Raw genomic sequence first — 23875 nt, forward strand, 5'->3', positions numbered from 1 at the left:
AATTATCCCAGAAAACCACAGACCATAGGCGAAGTCATGTAGAGCAAAAGAGTTTATTGCCAGCAGGGCCGGCAAGGCCAAGTTCCCACAGAGGAGTAAAGGAATTGGCGCCTGAACTGTCTCTCAGGGGGGTCTTTATACCTTCATGCAACTAAGGTGGGAGGTGCTCCCCCTGCCCCTCAGCTATCATCAGCTAAGGGCGGAGTCACATGGGGACATTCTACAAGCTTGCAGTTGGGCCTTGGAGAGCTGAGTGCCACTTCTGAGTGGACCCATTACTCTTACTTTTCCCTGTAGATGGGAACAGGTGGGCCATATCCCATTTGTCTCTACATGTTTAACAAGAAGTCAGATATCCAGGGTCTTATGTAAAATTTCATGATTTTTAAAATATTAGCAGCTTATCACAGACTTGTTAAAAGTATGAACCTAGTCCCAGAATGCAATTTTAAGACTTCTGACTCTGAATGTTTAAAACCCCTTCTTCTTTTTTATTTAAACTATTTACTTTGGGCCATTCCTACCCTGCCCTGCCCTGCCTTGCCCTCAATGTCCTGGGAAGGTGTCTCTAAGTTGTTTCTCCTCATCTTCTCTTGGGCCAAGCAGCCCTCAACTTCACACAGTGCTAAAGAGAATCTGGATGCCAGGAAATTTGGAGAGTGGGGTTTCTGCTGGGCCGTGTGTGAGGTCAGATACAGCAGGAACCTGGGGCTTCTCCATGACTGGACTCCAGAAGGAGCTAGTATGAACTGTTTTGCTAATGCTGCTGGGCCACTGGTGTTTGCAGAAACTCTATCCTTCATTGTGCTGAAGTAGCCCTGCCTTCGTTGGGTGGAGGCTGAAGTGGTGGAGCTGGCAAGACTTGTTTCCATTTATGCATGGGTAGGCAGATGAATGGTTGTCGAAGCATTGGTTTAAGAGAGATGCAGAACCTGGAATCAGCTCTTGGCCCTGAGACTCTTGGCCATACAAAGTATATGCTTGGAAGCGTCTACTTCTTTGTTGGGGTGTTTTGATGTGTACTTGGTGATTATTCCTCTCTCATTTGATTTGTGCAAGCCCCTGTCATAGTTTCTTTTCTCCTGTGGATCTTTGTAGTGACACCTTATTGTATCCTGAGATATATGTTTAATGGGCCCATGGAGAAAGGAGGAGGTTGGGACACTGGAATGCAACCTTTACAGTGGTGCCTGCTTCCTACCTCCGAGCACCAAATTTAATGGATTTGTGGTGCAGCTTGGTTGCTGGGTAATTATTTATTTATTTAGTCTATACTGGGGCTTGAACCAGGACTGGTTATTGTCCTTTAGCTTTTTCATTGAAGGCTGGTGCTCTACCACTTGAGCTCCAGCTCTACTTCCGGTCTTGGGGTTTTAACGCCTTTCAGAGATTACTGCCATGTAGCCAAGCTGGGGAACATCTGGATGGGAATTCTCATTGGAGCTGATTTACTCTACAGTACTAGGTACAGTGCTCCCTCTCCAACAATGATCTGGTGTTTCTTAGGATAGGGATGATGGAGATTGCTTATGCCTACAATATGCTCCCTACACTGTTGTATGTTGAGTACCCTTGTCCAGAAAGCCCCCGTAATGACAGGCATTCCCTGGGTTTGACCCAAGTGGTCTGACAGGAGCCATAGCCAGACAGGCAGAGGGTAGGTCTTTATCAAACAGGGCTTCTCAAGCTTTGTAAAAGTCAATATGATTCATTTGGGATTCAGAGAATATTCTGGAAAGGAAATTTTTTGGTAGCCCACATTTCTCATTTCATATTTAAAAAGTGTGATTTTTGCTTCATTTTCAAAGCCAAGTAAAGTCAGGTTTCCCCTTGGTTTGGCCTCCCATGCCCAGGCTGGGGTAATACACATAACCCAACCTTCAATCCGGCTTTGCTTTCATGGATTGTCTACTCTTATCCAGAGAGAGTTACTCTGGGCACTAACCATGATCATAGGCCTTTCTGTCCTTTGTAAAGAGAGGACATATGTATTTGTCCATTGACCTGTTCCTGCCTCTGGCCATTTGGATCTCTAATATGAATGAGCATCATGATCTTGTCCTAGAGAAAAGACACAAAGATATAGTGTGCATTATATACCTTCAGACAAGACAGTCGGCATGTTTTCAGGATATTGGACATAAAAATGAGTGAATGAATGAAAGACTCTTACTGTTATCCTCTCTCTCTCTCTTTTTCTGTCTGTTATAGGGCTTGAACTCATGGCCTGGATGCTGTCCCCTGAGTTCTTTTGCTCAAGGCCAACACTCTTCCCCTTTGAGCCACAGTTCTACTTCTAGTTTCGGGTGGTTAATTGGAGGTAGAGCCTTATGGACTTTTCTGTCTGTCTGGCTTTGAGCTCTGATCCTCAGATCTCAGCCTCCTGAGTAGCTAGGATTATAGGCGTGAGCCACCAACCACTGGCTTAATGTTATCTTTTTTTGTGTGAACTGTGAATTTTGTTGTGTGGAAAGAATAAAGCACCTCATAAACTAAACTTATAAAGATCATCATGACTATATATTGATTCTTCATTTTTAATGAGCTATTAGTAGAAATATTGGTAGGTATATTTCTAGCTCCCTCCATTCTTTCCATATTTGGAAGGATTGAAAAAGGGTATGTTAACATTTCTTCACTGTTGATATGGGAATTGGCAAAGGGCAGGGTAGCAAGGCCTTTGGTTTGGTTTTACTTACTGGTGATACTGGAACACAGTACTGACACCAGAACTGTTTGTTTAGTGATGATGGAATGAATGCATTGATCAGATATCTTCTTTGTGCCTGGCCTTTTGTTGCTTGCTTGCTTGTTTTCTTTGATCACACCTTCAGCAATAATTGTATATCCACATAGCTCAATAGCCACAGTGTTACTGAACAATGAGTAGCATTTGAGCAAGTATAAATAATAGGCTTTATTCAATACCACTCAACAGATGAGAAAACTAAGGCTCAGCAAAGTTAGGTAACCTGTCAAAGTCCTAAAGCTGCCAGAGTTAGGATTTCATCCCACACCTTACCTGCCATGATAAACCATTTTGCTTGGCAACATGAATGTTAGGTCTGCCTTTTATTCTACTAAGAGTGGAGGTAAAGTCTTTTAAAGAAACATTTCCACAGTTTGCCTTGAATTTATACCAATGCCCCTCTCCTAGCCAGTAATATTCAACCTTATTTTTGCAGGCCAATTATTGTGTTTTTTTTTTTTTTTTTTTTTGGCCAGTCCTGGGGCCTTGGACTCAGGGCCTGAGCACTGTCCCTGGCTTCTTCCCGCTCAAGGCTAGCACTCTGCCACTTGAGCCACAGCGCCGCTTCTGGCCGTTTTCTGTATATGTGGTGCTGGGGAATCGAACCTGGGGCCTCGTGTATCCGAGGCAGGCACTCTTGCCACTAGGCTATATCCCCAGCCCCCAATTATTGTGTTTTTAAAATCTAACTGTTACTGAGAACATTTTACTAGAATAGAGGTAAATCTGGAAGAGGGGTGGAGATATGGTACAGGCAAACAACAGAGAATGCATTTCTGTGTCTCATGGTGTAACAGCAGGAATCTAAGATATCTTTGGGTACTGAATAGTGACTTACTTTTTGAACACAGAAAAACTATAGTGTTAATAGATGTTTGTACACCTTTGTTGTTTAAATGAGTACCAACCCTTTTAAACTTTCACTTTTTAAAACGGCTGCGTGCTTTGGGGAAGCATGTGAAAGAAGTTTGGCATATGTACTTCCTTGCTTTCTTTTCCTGTAACTCAAAGGAAGTACAAAGCCCTCCATACTTTGGTCCTGGAGTCAGGGTCATGGCTGTGGACCTGTGGGAAGAGAAGAGCTTCTCTTCTACTTTTGGAGACAAGAAGGCAGCACGTGCCAAGTTTACTGGTATTTATGATGTGGAGTGTAGCTCCACATTGGGCTCAAAAAAAGTGTCTTGTTTTCAGTTCAACTGTCTCATTCATTCTGTTATACAGTCATTGCTGTGTATATATTCCAAGACCCCTAGTAGATATCTGAAACCCAAGATAGCACTGTATTCTAAGTATACTATGCTTTTTCCTATACATACATATGCTTGATAAAGTTTAGTTTGTAAAGTAGTTGCAGTAAGAAATTAACAACTGTGACTAACAAAATGGAAAAGTTACATGACATGCAGTAATAACCATTTTTTGAATGTGGTCCTATCTCTTGAAAGAGTCACGGTAAATGTTTGAATTTTCTGCAATGAATACTGTCTTTGGGTACCAAACTGCAGATTAGGGAGGACTACCGTGCTCTTGTTCATTCATCCAGTCGCTTGCTTCTTGTAAGGGCAGTGCTAGCTATTGTGAGATCTATAAAGTTGTGCATCATCTCTGCCCCCAGCAAGCTTCCAAATGGAAGATAAATGTGTAGTTGTTCACCAATCTAATAGTCTTAATGTGGTAACGGCTGGGTATGGCCCAGGAAGGCTTCCCGAGGGAGAGACACTTTTATGGGCTTTGCAAAGCCAGTCAGACAGATGAAAAAGACATATCCAGGCAGAAGGACCTGCCTGAGCCAGGCTAGATAGGCTAGCATTTCCTTCTGGAAGGGATCGTTTGGAATGGGGAGAACTTGGGTGCTGCTATGCTGTGTGGCAGGAGATGAGGTTGATGGACTTCTTGGGCCCCTTACTGGTAGAACTGGAGTGTGGGTTGGGTGCTGGTATGAGGGCAGTCCAGCCACCTGGCTGACATTCCTTTGTTCAACACAGCCAGGGTCCTGAGAAAAGGCTCAGGAACTGTAAATTTGGGAAGTTAAGTTTCCCTAACCCCCAACATCTCAGATTAAAGGCAAAGATAAACATTTAAAAGCGTGCCCACAGACTGGAGGTATGACTCCAGTAGTAGATCATCAGCTGATCAAGTAAGCTGAGGGAATGTGAGGCCTGAGTCCAAACCCTGAGACTGACAAAAATAAAAGTAATAAATGAAAACAAAACTAAGTGTCATTTGGTAGGGCTAAGAAACTCAGTTTGTTGACCCGAAGTCATCTGGGAGGCTCTCTGAAGACAGTTGACTGGGGGAGATTTGAATCTTGGATATTATTTTGCTGAGTTGAGTGTAGTCATAAACTGAGGAAGTACTAGAGGGTATCAAGAGCTGGGGGAGGTGTGCAAGTTCCAGGCCAGTTCACTGCTCTCCGTACAGCCAGGCCCTTATGCTTGGAGTGCCAGTTAACCTTTGACTTGTCCTAGAACATGATGTGTCACCCAGTGTTTCAAGAAGGAACTTTTGTCTTTTAATCAGCTTAATTTATTTGGATTATTAAAGTACTATCTAGTCATGCTGAAGAGAAAAATATTTAAGTCCACTTTGTCATTGCCTGAGGCCCTGCTTCAGGTCTCTTCCTGGCAGTAACCTGATGAACAATTTCTGTTTATCCTTCCAGAAATGATTTGTACATCTAGAAGCATACAAATGCATATGCTCTTGGCTTTGTTTATCTGTTTATGAATGCCATTGGCATGCTGTTTTGCTACTTACTCCATCTCCTACTTACTGTGTCCCTTAAGCTTTTTTCCATACTATTGCAAATGGAGCTTATATATTCTTTTTTAAAAAACACAATTTTTTTTGTTTTATTTTTTTCAATTGAATGTCCTGTTACCAAAATGAAGGCATTAAATATTGCTTCATATTATGTGCCTTTTAAGGCAAGGAGGAAGAAGGTGCTGGTTTGCTTTAGAACTCAGAGTAAAAAAGTCGCTATTAGTAAGACTCTTCTCTGGTTTGGCAATCCCAGTCTGTGCATTATAGAAAAAATACCATTAGTCAAATGGACTGAATCAATTTGAATTGCTTAATAATTTAAAAAATTAAAAATATTTGGACTAAGTGTTTTTCTCCTAACTCAACTGAGAGCTGACATAATGTATCTCTTTCTCCCTTTCACCGATTAGATATTTTAAATCTTTTCTTTTCCATTCTCCCCCAACCTCTTCAGTATTGATCTATAACTCAGTATACATGCTCCAGCTAGCTTGTTTGCAACATCTTATGATCTGGTTTCCAGACCTTTCAAATAAATTACTTATTTATATGAAGGGACCATAATTGACTTTTCGGTTGAGAAACTCAATTCACCAAAGTGGCCAGGGAGAGACATAGTTCATTTTGCTCTATTATCAAATCAATGTTCCACCAATATTTTAGGATTATTTATTTTCCTCAGTATAAGAAAAACATCAAGATTTATTCCCCAAGTTTCTTAAATGCCAGAAGAAATTGACTGGAGGCTGGAGATCTCTCAGGGCCTGTGTTTTATAGTCTCAGCTGGGAGATAGAGAGACCAAGCATCATTGCTGATTGTGATTGTGAGCATTGCCTATATGCTCCTGAGACTGGGTGTGACTGGGAATGAGGCTTGGTTCTTGTGCCTCTGGGGTTCTCTAGACCAACTGGAGAAATGGCATCAGTAGGGAGGAGGCGTGTGTGTGTGTGTGTGTGTGTGTGTGTGTGTGTGTGTGTGTGTATGTGTATGTGTATGTGTGTGTGTGAGAGAGAGAGTGTGTGTGTGTGTGTGTGTATATGAGCTAGGTGGAAGTTGAAGGGTTGTTTCTGAAATTTGATTTGGAGAAGTGAACTGGACTAATATAGACAAGTGTTGTATGGGAATGTGGGAGGATACAGTCTGTGGGTGGCAAGGATGATTGTAGGCTGGAGTGAGAGACCATTTGTTTGGTATTTCAGTTCATGTAGCACATGAGGCAGCCAGTTTCTGATGGCAACTGAGTAGCAGGTACCATGCTGGGGCTGAGTTTGTGAATGTAATCAGGCAGAGCCTGTACTCTCTTTTTAAAACTTGTTAAAAGGTGATGTACACAGGGGTTATAGTCAGGTCACAAGTACATTTATTTTTTTCTTAATAATTACTTATTTATTGTCAAAGTGATGTACAGAGGGGTTACAGTTTCATACGTAAGGCAGTGGGTACATTTCTTGTACAATTTGTTACCTCCTCCCTCATTTCCCCACCCTCCCCCACGAGTACATTTCTTTTTGGACAGTGTCATCCCCTTCCCTTGCAGAGTCTGTACTCTTAAAAGAAGTTTGCAGAGCTGGACTTTGGTCTATGCCTATAATCCTAGCTACTCAAGAGCCTAAGATCTGAAGCTTGTATTTCAAAGCCAGCCTAGGCAGGAAACTGTGAGATTCTTTTCTCCAATATACTACGCAAAAAAAGCTGGAAGTGACACCGCGGTCCAAGTGGTAGAGTGCTCACCTTGAGCAAAAAGAAGCTCAGGGACAGAGCCCAGACCCAGAGTTCAAGCTTCAGGACCAGCAAAAACAACAACAACAACAACAACAAAAGTTTACAGTCGGTGTGTGAGACTCCAGGAGGCCATCTAGCTAGGAAAGAGGCAGAGACTCAGAGAAGGATTTCTAGGGAGTATGAATCTAAGTCTAGTCCAGAGGGGTGTTTGGAAGAGGCCAAGGTCATCTGTTAGAAGGGTAAAATGAGTTAAGGTTAGATCACAAAGAGGCAAAGAGGCTAGAAAGGTGGTGGACTGACCTGGGACGGTGGCTGCAGGGAGAAAGAATGTGCCTAAGGTTCAGTAGGTAGTAGACAGAATTAGATAATGGGATGCTGTATTATAGGGGCGTGGTGGTTTGATAAAGTGTGTGACACAAGTCTTTAAGTCACCTTGACATGTAATAGGCTCTGGGGACAACGAGGCCATGAACAGAAGCCAGAATCTCCAATGGGATGGGGTCAGAGCAGGATTGGTCAGCAGGATGTGGGGGGGCAGAGGGTATCAGAGTCTTCTTCCTTCCTTTCCAGTTTTTTAAATGTTTGGAAGTTTGACAACATCTTTGAATCTACAAGGAATACATACACCAAAAGGGTAGTTTCGACATTATATAACTTGACCTGTCATGAAGATCATATTAGCTTAGCTATTTTCAAGAGCTAGTATGTGGGGCTGGGGATATGGCCTAGTGGCAAGAGTGCCTGCCTCATATACATGAGGCCCTGGGTTCGATTCCCCAGCACCACATATACAGAAAATGGCCAGAAGTGGCGCTGTGGCTCAAGTGGCAGAGTGCTAGCCTTGAGCAAAAAGAAGCCAGGGACAGTGCTCAGGCCCAGAGTTCAAGCCCCAGGACTGGCCAAAAAAAAAAAAAAAAGAACTAGTATGTGGTTTGTTCCCTGGCTAAATCTCTAGCTAGTATCTTTGTTGTAAAGACTAGATTATAGTAAAGATAAGTGTGATTTTCTTCAAGTTTTTCTTTTCCTTTTGATATTTAAAGAACAAGCTAGGAAATCATGTGTACAGTTTGCTTTCTGAAATAGATGGCCTTCACTTTAATCATGATGACTTATAGTTCTGTTTTAAAGTAACTGTTTAAGCTACTGCATGTAGCCACTGGCAATGGGAGGTGGAGTGTCACTAGCAGATAGTGTGGGTCCAGAAAAAGCTAGTTGCTCATGGCTTGGCATGGTTGGTAGAGTAGCACTGGAATGGCTTTGTAGGTCAGATTCTCTCATTTACTCCTCTTGATTAGAAGCCATTGTATCATTTAAGGCCCAAGAAGAGAGAGAATGTTAGCTGACCCATATTGTATCTATGTGCTATCACTCAATTAAAAAAATACAATGTAAAAGTCAAAGAACAAATTTAGGTTTCCTACTATAGGAAGGAGATGACATTATGGAGTCTATTTCATGAAAGTAAATGTAAGACAAGTATATGACTACATCCTATTGAATACAGTGTCAGAGCTGTGCTTCTCAAACTTCACTATTCATTCAGTAGGATGGAAGCTAGGTTTGAAATCCCTCATTTCTAACCCTCCCCTTGTACCCCATGGCTGCTAAGCTGCTGGTTCCTGAAGGCACATTTTGAATAAGTGGAGTCTGAGCTACGGTTCCTATCTGTGCAACTTTTCTTGTCACTGTGACAGAATAGCAGGCATGAATTTCTTCAGTGGTAAAGGATTTATTTTAGTTGAATGTTTCAGAGGTTTTGGTTCATCGTGATGGGTGGTGTGGTAGGATAGAACTATTGCTTACACTAGCTTCTTTTTCCCTTTTATTCCACGCTGGGAGAGAGCTGCCCACACTTAGGGCAAGTCTTCTCCATCTTGGAAAGATGCTCACAGATACCCCAGAGGTGTGCTTTCCTAGTCTCATTGGCACTTCTAAATTTGGCCAAGGTGGTAGGAAAAATTAGCCATCACATTTTATCTTTTGATTATATTAGATTTCTTTGAGGGATGGAGAAAAGCTCTCAAATAATGAATAGTGGGCGCTCAGGATAGTGAATCTGCCACCTGCTCCCTTGTTTTCCACATCATTCTCTAGTGCATAGACTGTCAGGGAGTCGGTGAAGCCTTTGCTGTGTTCTCCTCCCTCTTCAGCTTTGATTTTGAAAGTGGCTAATAAAAAAGATGCTTCTATTATGTGACACTCTTCATAGTGCTTTTATAGAGTAGATAGGTCTTGACTTAACTGGAAAGCACTGTTGAGGTTACTAATGAGTCTGAATAAGTGATCAGATAGAAGGCCCTTTGGGTTTAGCTGCAACAAGGGGGCTAGGATTTGAGATGAGTATTATAGGATATTAGGCTTGCAGAAGGTGTGATGGGCATGTGTGAGCCAACTGCTGTTTCACAGGCAGGAATTGTTAAGAACTGTGAGAATGGTCACGTGTTGCTTCAGATAGATAAATGTTTGGAAGTTTGACAACATCTTTGAATCTACAAGGAATACATACACCAAAAGGGTAGTTTCAACATTATATAACTTGACCTGTCATGAAGATCATATTAGCTTAGCTATTTTCAAGAACTAGTATCCAGATGGCTGGATAGTTTTGTGTCACCAGAGGTATGTGTTAGTAATAGTCATTTTGATATTAGAAGTCTGGACATGGTAGCTTAGGTAATGAGTGAGAAACAAGCCATGGTGGAGATGACATGAAACCAGATGGGGTGGTCACTAGTGCCAGTGGGCACATTTTAGGTGGTTGCCAAGGGCTTTTTGACATTACCAGCGATGAGTGGGTGACTCGCAGGGTTTTCTGGGTTATTTTATACCTTTCTCCTCATCAGGACAGGACAGCACAAGAGACAGCCAGCACAACAGTGGTAGAGTATTTTGTAATCAGCCCTGGAAGTGACAGATCCTCTCTTGGGAGTGTTTGTGTCCTGGTCATTGGAAGTGACTTACCAGGTTCAGCCCACACTCGAGGGGAGGGGATCACACTGGTGATTATATGAAAGTCTGGCACTGACCTGTCACAGCCCTAATAATCTTCTAGAGCAGTCCTTCTCTCTTGTATAGCAAGCCTCAAGTATTTGCACTGAGCTATGTGTGCAAGGAGCCCTGACTTTGTTTAGTAGGAGATTGTGAGATTGTGGCCATACATTGAGCAGAAGATTCTAGGTCTTTTCAGCAGACAAAGTTAGAAAGATTGAGTTTCTGCTACCTACAGTGCTTAGGGTCATAGTGTTTACTTCAGGGTTCATATCCTTTTTGGAATATTTGCATATACAAACTGAACTATCTTGAGGATGGGACCCAACAGTAATCATGAAATTCATTTATGTTTCAAAAATGTGTATCCTAAAGGTAGTTTTGTATGCATGCATATGTGTGTGCATGCACACACACATTTTCTCCCTCTCTATGTATCTCTATATCTATCTATCTATCTATCTATCTATCTATCTATCTATCTATCTATCTATCTATCTGTCTGAACTTTTGTCAGTCATTGGGCTTGAACTCAGGGTCTGGGCACTGTCTCTGAGCTTTTTTGCTCAAGGCTAGTACTCTACTACTTATCGCCATTTCCAGTTTTCTGGTGGTTAATTGAATATCGATAAGCGTTTCATGGATTTTCCTGCACAGGCTGTTATTTAACTGCAGTCGTCAGATCTTAGCCTCCTGAGTAGCTAGGATTACAAGTGTGAGCCACTAGTGCCTGGCTGTACACTATTTTTAATGGGCCTGAATTTTGCTGCGAACTGTCACTTGAGGTAAGGTGTGGAATTTTTCCACTGTGACATCATGTCAGCATTCAAACAGGAGCATTTGGATATTAGAGTTTTAGATCAGGAGTGCTCAACCTGTGTTTTTTTTTTTTTTTTCTTTTCAATCTTAGATAAAGTTTTTGCTGTGATTTTCTGTTTAGTCAAGACTATAGGATTTTTTTGTTTAAAGGTGAATTGGGGGCTAGACATCCTGAGTGTTGTCCATGAGGACTTTTTTTTTTTTTTTTTTTTTTTCCTTTCTCAAGGCTAGCACTCTACTACTTGAGTCATAGCTCCACTTCTGGCTTTTTGGTGGTTAACTATAGATAAAAGTCTCTAGTACTTTCCTGCCCAGGCTGGTTTTGAACCATGGTTCACAGATCTCAGTCTCCTGAGTAGCTAGGATTATAGGCATGAGCTAGTGGCTCCCAGCTTACAGAATTTTCACTTAATCTTATCTATCTTGTTATCTCTTTTCATCTAGGTCAGGATGGCTCTCTATGACCTCAGTATTACCTCAAAATACACATACCATAGGGCTGGGGATATAGCCTAGTGGCAAGAGTGCCTGCCTCGGATACACGAGGCCCTAGGTTCGATTCCCCAGCACCACATATACAGAAAACGGCCAGAAGCGGCGCTGTGGCTCAAGTGGCAGAGTGCTACCCTTGAGCGGGAAGAAGCCAGGGACAGTGCTCAGGCCCTGAGTCCAAGGCCCAGGACTGGCCAAAAAAACAAAACAAAACAAAACAAAAATACACATACCAACATCTCAGAAAGCCTACAAAACTTTGATTACTAAACTGTGAGGCTATACAGCCAAACTCCTCCATGAAGCCACACTTGGACCAGTTTCTTCCTGTGTGGCACATGGCTTCAACTTTGAGTTCTAGTTTCCTTTCAAACTTAGTAACAACTGGTGCTTGTGTTTCATACCTGTAACCCTAGCTACTTAGGAGGCTGAGATCTGAAGATTGCAGTTTGAAGCCAGCCCAGGGAGGAAAGTCCTTGAGATTCTTATCTCTACTTAGCTACCAAAAAGCCACCAGTGGAACTGTGCCTTGAGCACAAAAATTAAGGGGCAGGGCTCAGGTTTTGAGTTCCATCCTAGGCCAGTCCAGGCCTAGGACTGGCACAAGAAAACAAACAAAAATTTAATTTTATTTTTGTACATATGATTTGTAAATCATCATTGTCACAATACAAATAAAGATATATTTAAATAAATATTGTGTCAGTCAGTGCCTTTCTCCGTTTTCTTCTTTGTCCCTAGATAGCCTTTTGAAGAATACTTAGTTTAGACCTTTTGTTTTTACAGATAAGAGGTAGCTCTTTGATTTGGGGTGAAGTCAGGTCCCAATAACTTCATTGACAGCTGGAAGTATCCTAAGTTGAAAATATGTGGAATTTAGCTAATCTGCTGCCCATTATGGCTTAGTAAGTAGTACACCATGCTGAGGAGTGTGGCCTTTGACCCTTGTAGTAATATGGCTGGCTCAGAGCCATATCTTGCCATTGCTTGGGGTCACCAGAGAGGATTGGACTGAGGATCACTAGCCTGGGACAAGATCAAATTCAAAATTCAAACTGTGGTTTCTACTCAGTGTCTCTCATGGAATGGCATTGACTGCTTCTCTGCTTTGCTGCGTCTTTCACTCTGCCTAACTAACCATATCTTCACTACTACACCATAGCTATTTATAGTCTTCCTCATCCCTTTATCATTGGCTTAAGTCTGTTCTTTACCTACATAGACCTTTGTGTTAGAGAGAACTATGCTCTTAGAATTATCTTCCTATTTCTATTCCTGCTGCTTTGAGTGAGATGCTGTTTCTAGTGGATATAACCACAAGGTGAGAGTTTGGTCAGAACCTATCTGGTTGGTCTTGCCAGGTCCTGGCAGAACCCAGTTGTGACCACTACAGTCTTGTCTTAGATTTCTTCCTACCTGGAGGGACAACATGTCCTTTCTTCTGTACTGGAGTGAACAGGGCTGCTTTGTCACAAGGCCTAAGCCTTTCGTGGCTTCTATCATTTCCTCTTCTCACCTGGCTCATAGCTAAAAATTTCGACCAGATTTTGACAACACATCCCTTGTCAATCATAAATTTTTGTCCTCATGGGGCTTGAACTCAGGGCCTGGATGCTGTCTCTGATCTCCTTTGCTCAAGGCTAGAGCTTTACCAGTTTGAGCCATAGCACCACTTCCAGTTTTCTGGTAGTTAATTGCAGATAAGAATCTCAAGGACTTTCCTGCCTGGTGCCTGGGCTGAATATGAACTGCAATCCTTAGATTTCAGCTTTCTGAGTAGCTAGGATTATAGGCGTGAGCCACCAGGACCTGGCTCAATCATAGTTTTTGGTGGTGGTGGTGGTGGTGGTGGTGGTGGTGGTGGTGGTGGTGATGGTGGTGGTGTGTGTGTGTGTGTGTGTGTATGTCTACATGCTTCTATGTGTCAGTAAAAATTTGGGAGCAAGGTCATAAGGGGATTACTACTCTTCAGATGCCTTTTGAAACAAAGCCACATATGTGAAAAGTAAAAATGTTTTTGTAAAATAATCTTTTTCTCCTCTTACCTGTTTTGCAGGGAAAAGGACTTGGAGGCCAAGTTCATTATTCAAATGGAGAAAAGCAAAACAACAATCACAAACTTAAAGGCAAGTATCAACCTACCCTGCTCCAATTCCATGAGCATTCTATCTACTATTAGGTTAGAAGGCAGATGAATGAATGAATGAAATGTGAGGGAGGAGGTAACAAATAGTACAAGAAATGTATCCAATGCCTAATGTATGAAACTGTAACCTCTCTGTACATCACTTTGACAATAAACAAGAAAAAAAAAAAAGAAATGTGCCTGACATTTCTGCACCCTTTTTTCTGTATTCAGTTAGCCACGTCTGCCTTCTTGGCTGAGACTTCCTTAAGGCAGAAGATCTGATGCCTATTCCTGCTTTCCTCTCTGATCTCATTTGAACTGGGAGCTCTGGTCTTTGAGCTTCTGAGTGCTATATAAGCCAGACCCAGGCATTTCTATCCTGTCTTTGTAGTAGAGTCATAGCTGGAAATGGACTATTAGGTGAAGCCCTGTGGACACTTTGGTCCCAGATTTGTTCCATTTTTAATGGAAATCATGATGCATTATTACCCTTGAAGAAGATCTGATAACTATTATTTAAAACTCAGGAGATAAAAGATTTAAAAGAAATCTAAATTACTTTCTGTAAATAAAAAAGGAAAACCCTCCATTAAAAAAGGCAAGTTCTGCTTTTTTCATCTAAAACTCTTTATTTGTTTTTCTTTCAACATTTGTTAAGGACCCAGAATGAATTTCACTTGGGAAGAAAACAGAGCCATGAAACTAATAATAAGGAAATCATGTACCTCATGGGTTAGCTCTTTTCTGTTTAGATAGCTGTTATTAACTGGCAGGTTTGTGTTTGTAAGATCTGTTACTCTGTGGCCAGGTAGATTCAGCCTAAGGAATGGATTTCTGTTAATTCCTGGCTCACAGTGAGGACACTATGGGGTCCTTTTTCAGAGCAGTGCAACTTGATCTACAGGGCTAAGTGTGGCGATGTTCCTATCTTCAGCTGGGCAGAACTGTGGATAATTCTATAGGCCTTCTTTGTGGCCCTGCTATTCCTTTAACTGAAATATTCAACTGTCTTTTTTCTTTCTTTATCTTTTTCTCCATTACTGAACTGTGAACTCAGGACCTGGGCACTGCCCCTTAGCTTTTTCACTCAAGGCTGGCCTACTGTCATGTAAGCCACAGCTCCACTTCTGGCTTTTTGGTGGTTAATTGGAGACAAGAGTCTCAATGGGTTTTCAGTCCCAGCTCTTTTCAAATTTGGATCCTCAGATCTCAGCCTCCTGTGTAGCTAGGATTATAGGTGTGAGCTACCAGTGCCTTGCTGAAATGTCTGTCTGCCTCTACCTAGATCATCTTGAGCTCTAGCCCTCTGGAGCCCTTCCCGGTTGGCTTCCTTCATCCTCTCAGGTGCCCACTGGTCCTCACTGGCCATTCCTGCTGTCACTTACCATTCTTTTGTTTTATGTATTGTTGCTAACTGTACTTTGAGGAAAAGACCCCTGGCCTGACTGAATCACCCTTTTTGTGTGCATTGTGTTGGGAGGAGGTGTGTCTCTCAGCTCTGGCTTCTGATGCTTTTATGTTTTTTCCACATTTCCTTTCTTTGGTAGGTAGTCTAGATGCCAGATTTTTACTGTTTTGATACATTGTTAATTTTTAAAAGTGTTTTAACAATTGTTTCTTTTAAATATATTAATCATACTGAAATATATGTTACTCACCGATGCTGTTTAGAATATGTATTTGAGCATATATCTAATGAGCTGTAAGATTTTAGAGAGACACTTTTTTTTTTCTTTGTGGGGTGGGGCTGGGCCTTGAGATTGTTAGGCAGATGGTCTACCACTTGCACCACGCCTCCAGGTCTTTCAGCTTTGGCTGTTGCTGTTGTTTTTGATAGAGACTTGTGTTTTTTTTTCTGAGGCCAGTCTCAGACTATAATCCTTCTCTCTAAATCTCCAGAAACTATGACAACAGGTTTGCACCATCATGGCCACCCACTTTGTTTGTTGAGATGGGGTCTTGCTAAGTTTTTGCCTGTTCTGGCCTCAACTTTATCCCTACTGATTGCTGCCTTTCTGGTAGCTGGAATTACAGACATGTGCCACCTTTCCTGGCTTTCATATAAAGATTTTTCCCCTCTGGGTACTGGGGATTGAACTCAGGGCTTCAAGCCTGTTGGCTTGTTCACACCTGGTGCTCTGCCACTTGAGCCACACCTCCAGCCCTTCTTTTTGCTGGTTAAGTAGAGATAGAATCTCATAGACTTTTCTGCCTGTTCTGGCTGTGAAGTGTGATTCTCTAGTTCTGAAACTTCTTAAGTAGCTAGGATTACAAGGGTGAACCACCAAGGTTAATGCCATTTAAAAATATTAAAGCATAGACAAACAGCTGTAATAAACTTAATTATGATGAGTTTTGACTCTCAGATGAGGGAAACTACTTGTGATGAAGTATACAAGTATGTGTGGGGTACCATGTCTCATAGCTGTAAGGGTGCCATTTCCCATGACTGTATTTGTGACCAGCAATCTCAGAGTTCCACATAGGGTTCAGTTTGGTGGGTTCAACTGGAGAGTACAGTAAAAATTATTGAAGATGGGGAAATAGAGACTAACTAGAATATTCATTTAAGTTAATTAAAATAAAAACAAGAACAGTAGAGAACTTGGATTGATGTGGAAGTTTAGATTACATTTAAATTGTATTTATTTTTGTAGAGAGACTGCTAGGAATTAAATGCTTCTAAGTCAGGGTATAAGTATAAAAATGGTAATTATTTTGTATTTTTAAAGAAATAGACATTTTGCTTTCTTTATCTTTTGTCCAATAGCAGTACCTTGTATGTTACTATTTTTATTATTTTTTACAGTACTATCATAACTACCAACATATTTATCTCTTTGCAGATACCAGAAGGAGGGACTGGAGACACAGGAAGAGAACGGACCAAGACGTTCACCTATGACTTTTCTTTTTATTCTGCTGATACAAAGAGCCCAGATTATATCTCACAAGAAATGGTATGATGTGACATTTTCACAATATTTATTTTTTCATCAAGAAAACTTACCTTCTCTACATACCTGAAAATACTATGCTAGTTTTTCTGAATATAATTTATATAGATTCATATTTGGCAAATTGGTCTTTGATTGTACTATAGACCTTTTCCTTAAGCCTAGCAAGAATTCAGTCCTCACGTGTTGATTTATTTTTTTCACTTTGAATATTATGACCACAGTATTTAATTGGTTTCAGAAGTTGATCATGGTTAGTGTTTGGATGGAACTCTACAAATAAAACACTTGAGTGATGTTTATGTTTACTTTGAGTCCTGCTATGGTACAGAGCTCAACAAGTAAATTCTAAACCCAAGTTGTATCTATTCTGCTTTTGTGGATCATTGTAAATTTTGTGGATTGTGTAAGAAAGAATTCCAGAAAGAATAGTTTCTGTAGAATCCTTCTGGAATCTGGAACTGTATTGTGACTTGTCCAAAAAAACCCTGCGTGGTAGGCCTTTGCCGAGGTTTTTCTGGGATTTAATTGTAGATATAAAATGGGCAGATGAGAATAGATGCAAGGGTACTCCCAGGAGATCCTCGAGACACTGATGGTGATATTTCATGTGAGCAGAAGTATGTTTCCCTGGAGAGGGAAATGTTGGGTGCTTGAGCAGAGTATGAGGGCATTAGCATGTGGGTATCATTGCGGGGCCTCTCTCTGGCTTGCTGGCAGCTTCTTAGGTCTTATCATGTGCTCATACAGAAGTTGACATTTCTGTCCTGCTTATCCTGGGTTGAAATCCATCTAGTGGATTTCATCTTGTATTGTAGAGCTTGATGAAAGTATTTAGTGATTTAGAACTTTGTGTCCAGTCAGTGGCAGAATCTGTAGGTTCTTGTTTTTTTTTTCTCTTCCCCTTGTTTAGCTTTTTTGCTTAAGGCTTTACCATTTTAGCTACACCTACACTTTTGGCCTTTTGCTGTTAATTGTTTTATTTTCTGCCTAGGTTGGCTTTGGACCATGATTCTCACATCTCAGCCTCCTGAGAGTAGCTAGATCACAGGTGTGAGCCACCAGCACTTGTTTTTCCCCCTAAAGCAAGATCCTCCAGAGTTTGCATGTACCTTATGAGTTGAGGAATGTATTTGATTTAAAAGTAGAATTGGCTAAGAAGAGATTGTCTTTCTGAGGCCATGTAAATGTGAGGGTTAGAGAACTGAAGTGAGTATCCCAAAGATGTTGAGTCAAACATCAGGGGAAAAAATGACTCTGATGGGGATGGAAGCTGTGCAGAGAGGAGGTGTCAGAGGAAGTAGGAACTGGCTGGTGGTGGTTGACTTTGCACTGGTGTTGGATAGTCTGCTTGGTATTCATGTGTGCTATCTTGTTCTCACAAGAACTGAATCTGTTTTAACTTCATTTTTCTTTGTCAAAGAGAGTCATTAAGTTTAAATAACGTGCTGACATTTATAGACCTCACTGACTTGATAGTAGGCAATCTTGAGAGCTTTTGCTGAGGTATAGGGACATGGGAAAGGTGTTGAAGTGTCTTAAGGATGCGGAGGGAAAGGAATCCTTTTCTCATATTCTAGCTGGGCTGTGGTCAGGCCAGCCCATTAGAATAACAAGTGAGAGTGGGTGACTGAGTATGTAGAGGTGGCTGGACTAGTCATTGTTGATAATTAGGAATCTGGTGAGGAATTGAAGACCATGAACATTGGAATCCAGATGACAATAACCTGACGGGAAGGTAGGAATTGAAGGGAAAAATGAGTTCATTGTAGTATCTCCAGGGTTAATGAAGAGCCTCAAAGGCTCTTGTCTATCTTATTTCATGAGCTTCTGTCTTCCCCCATTTAACCTGAATTTGAAGTCTTTGGCAGGCAGAGGGCACTGTGAAGGAAGAGCTTAGGGATGGAGAAGTAGAACAGTGTAGCCTAACATGGTGTGGTGGATGTTTGCTGACTGCATAACTTATTTATCAATAGTGGTTAATTTATGGGAACATATATTATCTGCTGGGTGGGTAATGAGAGTCAGGAGCAGGGTTTTAGCTCTTTTAAAAATAGTTATAGATAGCGAAAAGTTTTCTACCAAAAGGATACATGCTGCAGGTATATGTGTAGCATATTTTTCACAGATGCCTTGGGATCATGTAAGTAACTTGAGATTGTTGCATTCGATTACAAAACTAAAATGTCCTCAAGATAATGTTAGTAAATACTATGGTTTACTTCCTGTTAAGTCACAAAGATACAGAGAAATATCTACCTTTAAAATATTTTAAAATAGTTCATGTCTCTTCTGCAATTTTAAGACTGCTTGCTTCTAAAATGGCTTCAAGGGCTGGGAATGTGACTTAGTGGTAGAGTGCTTGCCTAGCATGCATGAAGCCCTGGGTTTTATTCATTACCACATAAACAGAAAAAGCTGGAAGCAGCGTTGTGGCTCAAGTGGTAGAGTGCTAGCCTTGAGCAAAAGACGCTCTGGGACAGTGCCTAGTCCCTGAGGTTAAGCCCCAGGAATGGCAAAGAAAAAAATGGATTCAAGTTTGAATATTTAGTAAACTTTCCAGGCTCCTATTTCAGGCATAAAGAGTGAACTGACAGTGAGGCAGACAGAAAGATGTTAGCTCCCACCCTCCTTCCCTTCCTCCCTCTTTTTCTTTCTTAATATAAAAGTGTATTGGGCAAATATATCATGCCTACTACTATTACAAGTTAAGTTTCCTTTGATGTTAGACAAATACCCAGGAAGATGACTATTATGTTAGAATTAGAAAAAAAAAATCCACAAGCAATTTAAGTCCACAGTTATGGAAATTAAAGACCATTAAATAAAGCTCTAATTTTCTTAATGATTCACCAAAACTCCAAAGAGCGGCTTTGATCTCATATAACTTGTTCTTTCATTCAACCCTGGAGATAATTGCAACCTAAAATCTTCCAGTTGCCAAGCAGGATAGCAAGTCTTTATTTAAGCAGTGCCCTCTTGTGGGCAGTTCCCCTCTAGTAGGCTCCAGGGATGCCTTGTTTTAAAGTCTACTTCACAGGTAGCCAGGTGGGTTTGCTATAACCACCTTGGGGAAGGATTTGATGCTAGTAGGGCTGTCAATCTCTAAAAGTTGGCCTCTCATGCCTGCCTGGTAGTAGCAGATACATCATGAAAATGTAGGCTTCTTTTCCTCCAAGACTTCTGGACATGTGAGCAGTGCCTGCTGGGTCCCAGGCTGAATAATGGGAGATTTCTTGTTCCTGACATGGAACCAGGTCTCCAGTCTCTGTGCTGCCAAACCTACACTTTCTAGACTAGGTCTGCTGTCCTGTCCCCCAGCCTCAGCCCCCTGGGCCCCTTAAGTCTATCATAAAACTGACCCAGTGAGTTCTCTTACTAAAATAGTAACAAAATGAGAGGAATAGATTTGAATATTAGGGGAAAGTATGAATTTTATTTAATGATATTTTCCATGAGTTTGTTTTATTCCAGGGGCTGTCTCTGAGCTTCTTTTGCTCAAGGATAGTCTATAGCTCCACCTCTGGCTTTTTGTAATTAATTAGAGATATAAGAGTCCCACAGACTTTTCTCCTTGGGCTGGCTTTGAACCATGATGCTTAGATCTCAGTCACCTGAGCAGCTAGGATTACAGGCGTGAGCCATTGGTGTCTGGTAAAGAACCTTCTTTTATTCTCTTGGAGTTTCTTGGAGGCTTTTTTCCCCCCTTTTCCAGTGAAATGATACATACATATATATGTACATATATACATACATATATATGTATATATGAAAGATTATTTGACTATTGCTTTTTGTTTATCCTGAGCAAATTGAAGAAATGTTTTGAGTTTTCACTCATATTGCATAGATTATGGGGAAAGTGAATCTCAAACTGGTGGTCTGGTACTGAATCTCCTTGGGTTTTGGCTTTTGTTTCTTCACAGATTTTGGGGAGGGATCTTTCCAGGTAGGACTAGGGCCTGTTTATGGATTTAGAGGATGTAGGAAAAGGACATAGGTTGAAGGTGTGGTCACAGCTCTGCCACTAACTAGTACTGTAGTGCCCAATTTTCTAAGCCTTCCCTGTTGGCTGCCTCATCTGAGGTCCAGTGACCCCCCCTTTCCTCCCATAATACTGGCAAGTGGATTAATACATTAATATTTGAAAGTGCCCAGAAGTGTGAGCTGCCATTACAGTTGGAACAGAGTAAGTCATGAGAATGGAGAACAAGATGATTGAATATCAGTGCCTAAAGTTGAAATGAGTAAAAATTAACTCAGTAAAAATTAATGAGTAAAAATTAACTCATTAATTAATTAATGACCTGGGCCATTTGTAGAAGTGACTCAAAGCAAATGGAAATTGGTAAGTAGAACACGATGTAGAAACAAAGTTGAAATGAGAAGAGAGCTGATGTTCATTTGGCATTTTTATCTCATTCTTGGGGTGAAGGCTGTGTTAGAAGTAGAGATCTTATTATTATTTTTGTGTGTGTGTGTGGAACTGACATCAAGATTCTGGACTAGAAATTTTGCTATACTTGGAAGTCACTTGTTGGGGGGTATAAAAAGTGCTGATTCCAGAGTTTACATTCTAAGATTCATACTTCATGAGTGCTATAACCCACTTTGTCTTAGGACTCTTCAGAGCTCTCCAAATTATTATTGTTATTATTGTTATTTTGTTTTGTGCCAGTCCTGGGAGCTGAAGTCAGAGCTTGGGCTCATTCCCTGAGCTGTTTTGCTCAAGGCTAGCACTCTGCCGCTTGACATAGCTTCACTTCCAGCTTTTTAGCAGTTAATTGAAGATAAGAGTCTCAAGGACTTTCCTGCTCAGGCTGACTTTGAACCATGATCCTCAGATCTCAGCCTTCTAAGTAGATAGGATTACAGAATTACAGACATAATTACAGCTTACAAGTGATTCTTCTGTGCACCATAGTCTGGGAGCTGCTGCCCTTGACAGTTGGAGATGACTTTCTGTCTGATCCAACTGGGTTTTTTCTTTTGGTTAAGGCCCCAATCTTGGACTGTGGTGGTTCTAATCAAGAGCCCCCTCAACCTTTTTGTGGCTTTGACTGTGAACTGGACAGAGCTCCCTCTCTTTGGCATCGCTTCAGTTTCTGATGTTCTTACTTTAAAAAGCAGGAATATATTTCGTGTCTATAGCCTGCTAAACTTAAAGGATAGAGGTATTGGGATAGCTTTCACACCATCCTTCCCCAGCTGGGTACCAAGATGACCCCCTATCTTTGTTTGTTTCATTATTGCTTTCCTGAAGTATTTGTATTTCATTTTCCTTTACTCCCCAATGTACAATTAAATGGTGCATAGGACATGAACTCAGGTCATTCCTAGTGTGACCTCTGCCTTCACACCACTTGTCTTCCCACCCTCTCCATCATAGGCAGTTTCCCAGATAGGAGAAAGCATCTGGAATTTGTGTCGCAGGAGCCCAGCCACCTAGCCTCCTCCATACTCACCATCATCCATCTTCATGAGAATCTTCAGAGATTTATCTTGATGCCTAGTAGATTGATGGCTTTGATTTGGCATGGTCCAACCAACAGTTTCCAGCTACCATGACTTTTAGGCTGTGAATATTTACTTTCTAGGAGCTCTAGCAGCATGAATACCTTTATACATTTTTATAATTCTGAATGGTAAATCCTTATACTTTAACATTATCTTTTCTCCTAGACAAGATTCTCTGCCTTGTTTATATTCTATACTTCAGGAATTTTTTTGTTAACTTAAGTAGGAAAGAGAAAGAGGATGGGGTTGCTTTTTGCTTGTTTAGAAAGTTTACTTTTGTTTAAGAACTGGGCTACATACATATTCTGTTGTTAATAGCACTGCAGTGATTTATTTGTATGTTGTTATCCTTAAGAGAGGAAAGTAGCATTCAAGAATGTTGTCAACACCGCAGGAGTTTTTATTAAAACCCACAGTAACTGTCCCTTGTTTTTTTTCTTTTCTTTCAGGTTTTCAAAACCCTGGGCACAGATGTGGTGAAATCTGCATTTGAAGGTTACAATGCTTGTGTCTTTGCATATGGGCAAACTGGATCTGGAAAGTCCTACACCATGATGGGAAATTCTGTACGTTATCTACCCAGAATGGGGCAGTTTCTTATCTTTCTCTAGATTGATAAACGTCCTCTCTCTATCTATTTGGTCTATATTAACTTGTTTTTTGTTTTCTTGTCAATCGTTAGTAATAATATAAAACCCAATAATCAGCTGAACTAAATTTCCTTTGAGAGATTTTAAATTATGAATAGTTTTAAGTTTATAAGTATGAATAATAGACACAAGTCCCAGTTCATTTTCTGTTTTTAAAGACCTATACTCTTATCAAGAAAGTATGCAGGGCCCACAAGTAATTTTTTTTCCTTTATGGCCAACATGACAGTTTGAATAAAATTACCAAAGTCTGATACACACACACACACACACACACACACACACACACACACACACACACAGTTATATAGAACATTTCCCTCAAGAAAAATATCCAAGAAACCTTTTCCATGGAAAGATATTGCATAAATCAAGCAAAAACACGAAAGAATTAGTTATGTAGTTTGTATAGAGTCAATTTAGTTATGAAGATAAATGGTTTAGCAGTGTCTATCAATTAATAGGCAGTAATATCCTACTTGCCCTAAAATATGGAAATGTAAAAGGTAAATATTTATGTAGGAACTTTCTCGTGTTGTGTATTTGATACAAAATTAGACAGTGCTTGTGCACTTTACTTTTCTTTGCCACTGAAAAAGCACTGTTGAACGAATGCCAAACCTGTGTCATGTTCTAGATAGTTACTTACAGCTGTTTAAGGGATCCTGTCTTTGAGGTATATTTGTGGCTTTAGTGCTAACGGTTTAGGGATCACAGAAGTACAGTACTGCCTGAGCATCATCCCAGATGTAATTATTTCAGTTCATGTAACTTGGCCTCTTAAACCCAGGCTTTCCATGCAGCTGAAAAGCTAGAAACAGAAGAGAGAAACATTCAGTACTTCTCTCTTCCCACTTTTCTTCTATGCCTTAGAAAAAAAAGTCTAAAAATGAGATTTCTGTGTTGATTCCCTAGAAACTACTTCATGTCACACATTAATAAAACACTTGTTAATGAGAAGTGCTTTTCTCTGAACTCACAAGTAACTACTACTTGGATTCTATCACTGTATGTAAAGATAGGAAGCAAAAACATTGTGAAAGTGTTTTCTTGATAAGCATTTATATGGATCAAATGGTACAAAGAAAA

General features: G+C 40.7%; 1 protein-coding gene across 6 annotated transcripts in view; it reads left to right on the forward strand.

Annotated features, from left to right (window-relative positions):
* The window catches only part of Kif16b (kinesin family member 16B), a 269825-nt gene that overhangs the window by 21500 nt on the left and 224450 nt on the right, over positions 1-23875 (forward strand). For all 6 annotated transcript variants that reach the window (XM_048348767.1, XM_048348768.1, XM_048348769.1 and 3 more), the window contains exons 2-4: positions 13591-13660; positions 16509-16622; positions 22586-22702. In XM_048348767.1, the coding sequence (XP_048204724.1) occupies positions 13591-13660; positions 16509-16622; positions 22586-22702 (301 nt within the window). The remainder of the gene's footprint in view (positions 1-13590; positions 13661-16508; positions 16623-22585; positions 22703-23875) is intronic.

The sequence above is a fragment of the Perognathus longimembris genome, chromosome 6 (genome assembly GCF_023159225.1).
Source record: "Perognathus longimembris pacificus isolate PPM17 chromosome 6, ASM2315922v1, whole genome shotgun sequence".
Classification (NCBI taxonomy): domain Eukaryota; kingdom Metazoa; phylum Chordata; class Mammalia; order Rodentia; family Heteromyidae; genus Perognathus; species Perognathus longimembris.